This window comes from Mesitornis unicolor, unplaced genomic scaffold (genome assembly GCF_000695765.1).
Source record: "Mesitornis unicolor isolate BGI_N332 unplaced genomic scaffold, ASM69576v1 scaffold15894, whole genome shotgun sequence".
NCBI classification, from domain to species: domain Eukaryota; kingdom Metazoa; phylum Chordata; class Aves; order Mesitornithiformes; family Mesitornithidae; genus Mesitornis; species Mesitornis unicolor.
In genome coordinates, this window is record NW_010178186.1 from 23,541 (window position 1) to 29,634 (window position 6,094).

Genomic DNA, 6,094 nt, shown 5'->3' on the forward strand with positions numbered 1-6,094 from the left:
CAAATATTTAAAAATTATATGCATACTGGTATAAATAGTCATTTGCAAACTATTTAATAACATTAATTTTCACTAGCACTTCAACAAATGAACTCTTTAAAAAAAGTAACTTGTGTTATATAACTTAGAGTAGAACATACAAAAATATGAACTTAAACGTGAAAATGACTTTAATAAAAAATGAATTACCCTTATTTAAAATGCTATAATAAATACTACAACCTCCCCATACACAGTAAAAACTATATGGAAATTCAGCCAAGTAGTACAATTAACTGACATACTTAAATAACTTTTCCTTCTGATAATATGAGCAATACATTGGGGGAAAAACATATTAGGGATTAGTAAAAACTAGACACCCACTTGCTAAAAGTTTCACTTCCAAAAAATATAACAAAAAATCTGATGAAAATTATAAAAACTAATTATACTTTAAAATTTAAAAATATAAAAAATAAAACAGTTGAATACAATATTGTCCCAATTCTTACAATGCTATCACAGTAGCTTTAAAATAAGATAATAAAATAAAGCAAATGACCAAAACCTTTTATTCCATTTTTTTAAAAATAATCTCAAATTTACATTAGTAGAAAGATTGATTTCTGATTCTTTTCTTTAGAAACACCAGCAAGAAAGAGGATTTACTAGAACAGTAGAAAATGACATTTTTAAATGTCTGCAATTAAAAACAAAGAATTACACTGCAAAGATCTTCCAGAAGTCTGAAATAGGTATTGCACATAACTTGAAGTTAACTTGCCACAATTCATCACATTCAAGTTTTAAATCACCTTTTAACAGAAGGTTTTAACTCTTCAAAAACAAAGGGGGTGAATTATCAAGTCTTTCCAACAGCATCCTTAGAAAACGCTAAATTCATTCACTGCAAGTTTTAAATTTGCATTCTGCAGAGGTCTGTGTATGGAGAAGTAGATACTATACCAAAAAGCACGGGGCAGTGGGGTTTCTTTACATATAAAATAATCAGAAACACTTTTATTTTACATTGCAAAAATAACCACGTAATTACTCTGTAACTACATTGTAAATCCATGGCGGGTGCCATGCCAGTGTGATCAAACCACATGCTGCTTAACCCCGCTGCAAATCCAAGTGATACCCTAGGACAGGTCACCCCATTACATGTTCATTATGTCTGGAGCTACACGGTAACCCCAACTACAAATCCCACGTAAGCGGAAGGACGTGTAACCACTACTTAAGTACAGAGTAATGTCTAGAATTGTTTATGCCCTGTAAATTGAAGTGTAACCAAATAATCTGTAAACACGCTTGTCACACAATCACAAGTGAATATTAGTAGAATAACAATTTCTTACATTAGTCATGCATACTAACATTACATGCCTGCCACCTAGCAGGCTCTCTTTTATTCTTTAAATATAATTTAAAAGAGCAGACACATTTCTGCATCAAACACCTAACATCAATTTTTTATTAATATTAAAAATGGCTAAACATTCACCAAAAACGTCTGCATTTGTGTATAATTTTTAAAAACTTAGTAAGAAGCGGTAGACAATTTTGATGTTTCTTTACTTGTAAATTTCTACACTATATTTATGCGTTTAAATTTCATGGGTCTAAAGACTGTGTCGTTTGTCACTTTCATGCTTTTCTTCTTTAATTCTCAACTTTACATATACTATTTCTTAAATTATATGTACACCAAATACCTGGTGCTGGGCTAAGATGTTTAAGCAACATGCTTTCTTTTCTCTGCAGATTCTAAAATAGCATTGCCAGTGCACAACATCCATAATTCAAAATGTATGCAGAGCACTGAAATGTATAAAAAGCAGAATATAAGAAAATAAAATTTATTAAAATTATTTATATTAAAAAATGAAGTATATGAAGATCTCTCAGTAATAAAAGTACAAAAAGCTACTCTTTGCAATATGAAAAATTGAGGTATTGCATAAAGAGATATCCCGTCAGTGAAAAGTGTGCCTAAAAATGCTCACTGTTGGAAAAACAAGATATACAAAAGTAGTGCATAACAAATATACATTATGTGCATGACAAAATAAGTTAGCTACAAAAACACTGTACCGAAATTCAGCAGGTCATGTACAAAGGGAAAATTATTATTCAAAGCTAGTTCTCAAACAGTGTTATTTCTTGTAATGGTAACCCATCTCACCTGTTCACTGGGTAGGATCGGCACAACAGCACACCCCAAGCCACCAACAAGCATTAAAAAAATTAAAGGAACATTCCAACTATAGTTATGTACTTCAGAGAAAAAAAAGTCCCTGACAATCTACACAAGAGCACTCTGCATTTGCATTACTGTTGTCAATATTTTCAGGGATTTCATTAAAAGCAGCTCCCTTTCTATACTTGACTAGTAGACAGCAAACGTCTCCATTTTGACCTTTGGAACTTGGTAAGGTATAGTTCATTAAAGCCTGTATTGAACATAAAAACTGCTTCTCATACAGATAATCTGGGCGGGGGATCGGGACGAGGGGGCCGGCAAAGGCTTTTCACGGAGCAGATGTTCCCAAGCAGTGCTGAGGCAAGTCTTTGGTTTGAGAGAATCCAGGATGGTACCATGCCCCTCGGGCAGCTCAGAAGATTGCCGCTAAATTTGTTCGTCTGCACACTGCTAAATAATCGTTTGAGAAGTTGGCCAGGGCATTAGTTCAACAGTAACAAAAATAATTTTCAGAACTACTCCTTCATTCAACTATTTCAAACTAAACCCCTGCAGCCACTCTTTATCACTCCATTAACTTGTACTGCGTTAATGCTTCTCAAGGTAGAACTTCTTTATAGTAAAGCAGGCATTAACTTAGCAACGTTGGCACTTCAAATACCTGTGTTTCTTTATTTCCCCATGTTAAGTTCTGAAGAGCTGGAATCTCAGTTGGGATTCTTTCTACAGGAAGAGTAAGAAAGGCATATGCACACTTGCACCATTTCATGCACAAATTCAGAAAACAGTGCAAAACAAGACTTGGAAACTATTTAGGTTCATGCCTTCTGTTACAGCTAAGTTAGAGGGTATTTAAATCTAACTTTACATCCAAGATGGGAAACTAATAAGCAGCCAATTTTAGTTTGTGTGACACAATGCAGTATCAAAACTTCAGTAAAAATCAGTTGATATCCTTGAGGTATCTTTAGGTTTTCTACTTTTTCACGTCAAAATGGAGAGCAAAGGCTGGCCCCTGATTAATGTTAGTATATTAGGATATAGAGTTATATATAGCCATCAAAAATAAAATCTATATATTTATCCTTCAGGAGAGGAAATGCCAGTTAAGTAGTTGTCATTACTCTAGCTTTGGTAGGATTTCTAGGGCTGTAACCAGACAATTGAGTTCTCAAAAGAAAAAAAGTGCACTCCCCCCTCAGTAGTAACTTTACTCAACTTTTACATTCAGGAATTTTTAAAATGTAATCATTTTGATGAAAATATAGTAAGCTCTGCCTATCTCATTAGCAATTTGGAGGTGGGCGGTAGTCAGAGGCACGGTCAGATACATACCAAGCTAAAATTTCAGCCTCAAAACCCTTAACAGATATTAAAAAAAAGATCATTAGTATAATGCTGCTTCAACTTTGCTCATGCATTTTTGTTGCTTTAAACATGCTCTTTCCTGTTGGCAGGTAAATGCTAACTTCATCTGTTGCTGGAAAAATCCGAAGTCGAAACAAAAAGAGAGGCAAAAACAGGCTTCCCTGGGGGAAAAGTGTCAGAACAGACTGATAGTGTTATTGTTACGTGGTTATTTTAATAAAAGTATTCTTATGTTCTTTATTAACAATAATTTAATTAAAAAACCAAAATACTCTATTGTTTCAATTCTCTTTTCTTAATATTTTTCTCTCCTCTAAGAAAATGTTGCATGAAATTAAGTGTTCTCTCGGTAGTAAAGACAAGAGAATGCAACTCGCTCGCAACACGTTATCGATACGAAAAGGAGTTCCCAATACAGTTTTCAATGACAAGATTCTACAAAATACCCATATTATAGGTCATCCTTTCATTATACTATTGTTAAATTACAGACTACTACAAAAGGACATGCTATCTTGAATAAAAGAAAGGGCAGGGCGGGGTAGGGACGATCGGGAGAACAGAAGAGTGCACTTAATTTGAGGCCTGCATATGAGCACTGCAGTGATCATTTAGTTCCAGCGGAATGAAATATGTCTTGGGCGATCTCCTCCCTCCTTCACCAGGGGCTTGTGGAACTCCCTGCCAGCGCGTGAATGGATAGCAGCCCAGCAATATTCACAGTAATACTGCAGACAGGTAACGTTAGCACAGAAAAATGGAGCAAATTTTCCACCGCATCGGGCCCCCTGACATTCATCACAAAGCTGATCATCCAAGACATATGGCTTAACTTCCACCTGTATTCAGAAATGAGAAGAAAGTTTACAATTCTTAGCAACAATGCAGATAATGACAATTCCACACTTTCTGCTGTCTGTGCTCCAGCAGGACTGCAACCACAGCTCTGTAGTAGGGAACCTCACACTCAGGAGTTTTCCCCCTCATTACCCCCGATCATCACCATTAAACATCCAAAACTACAGACACTTGAGAACAATCCTGCTTCGCTGTCCTTGATCCTTAAAAAAACCCCAAGACACCAATGCTGACCATCAGTATCACACATGCTGGCGCTGATTTACAGAAAGGACCACTCAACCTATTGTTACAGAGCTGATAAACACATTCAGATCAAAGTCCTGGGTTTATTTTTTAAGTACGGTGATGCACAATTAAACTCCTACCCTTTCAGGCAGGAATGTTTCCTGTTTACACAACACTAACGGTACATTAAACGTGCATATGGTCTGCAAATTTTAATAGCTGAATTTCCAACTTTAAAAAGTTCAATTTATTATCTTAATATAACAGCACATTTCTGTTTGGTTTTGTTTTGGTTTTGTTTTTCGGTTGGTTTTTTTGTGGGGTTTTTTTTTTCCTTTTCTGTGGCTTAGTCCTCTCAGCAAAAGGAAACCTACCTGATCTTGACAGGATCAAACAAGATGCTTAAAAAGGGACTGATGGCCACCTACACTGTTAGCACTAAGGGCCAGATGATGAGCAGTAATTCAGTAGAGCAGACAAGAACGGAGAAGAAAAATTTCTTCAAGTTCTTAGCTGACAATGACTCACAGGAACTTACCAGCTGGTGCTCCAAGGACACATCTACACTGCAGCATCTGCAGGCTACCAGCTCTTCACCCAGGCATTTGCATTCCAAAACCAAGCCTGCTGCACTGTGGGCTCCAAAACACTGCTCAAGCCCACCACAGCGCTCTCTCCATGGCAGCCAGGCAAAGCCTGCAGCTCACAGAGCACAGCTCGTTTAGACATGGCCACATGTTTAAATCACAACTGCAGTGCTGCCATCCCTTAAAGGCCGTTTCACCTCAAAATCAGTAATCACCTCCACTCCACAGAACTGTGAAAGCTCCATGTGCCACACTGGAAGTGCAACACGTCTTCACACTAAAAAGTACAGGTGCAAGTTCCTGTTCAAGAAGTGTTTGTGAGCCTTCTCTGACGCTCATTTAATAAGGTGTTTTCACAAACATTTCCAAATATCCAGATTGCAACCGGTGTCTCTACTGTTAACCTGGTATCTCTGCATCTGGCTTCAGGATGGTCCTTCCTGCATCTCACAAGCCTCGGAGATACACCAGCTCATTCCAATAGGGACATTCACAAGTTCCTGTGTTTTTAAACTTACCCAATTTTATCACAGGCCAGACAAGGCACTGCAGTAGTTTGATGTCATTTGTGTTTACAGTACATATAAACTACTCAGAAACAGTAAAGCAGCCTTTTGTTTGACCTCAGTTTTTCTCCGTTTCCACTGCTAGAGCTGCACTTCTCAAACATCCCATCACGCCAACTCGGAAGAATGAATTTGTAAAAGAGCAGATGCAGACAAATGTACCTAACACATCCTACCTTCATCCCCTAGTCTGCTATGTAGTTTGAGGCAGGGTAGTCATCAATGAGTGGTGTCTTCTACCAGTACTAAGAGAACCTACAAATACGCTATGAACCACTCCTTACTGTGACATGTCT

At 37.1% G+C, this 6,094-nt stretch overlaps 1 protein-coding gene across 1 annotated transcript in view; it reads right to left on the reverse strand.

Annotated features, from left to right (window-relative positions):
- Positions 1-3,580: 3,580 nt before the first annotated feature.
- The window catches only part of CPEB4 (cytoplasmic polyadenylation element binding protein 4), a 38,831-nt gene continuing 36,317 nt past the window's right edge, over positions 3,581-6,094 (reverse strand). The window contains exon 10 of the mRNA XM_010182371.1: positions 3,581-4,398. Coding sequence (XP_010180673.1) covers positions 4,171-4,398 — 228 coding nt within the window. The 3' untranslated portion in view covers positions 3,581-4,170. The remainder of the gene's footprint in view (positions 4,399-6,094) is intronic.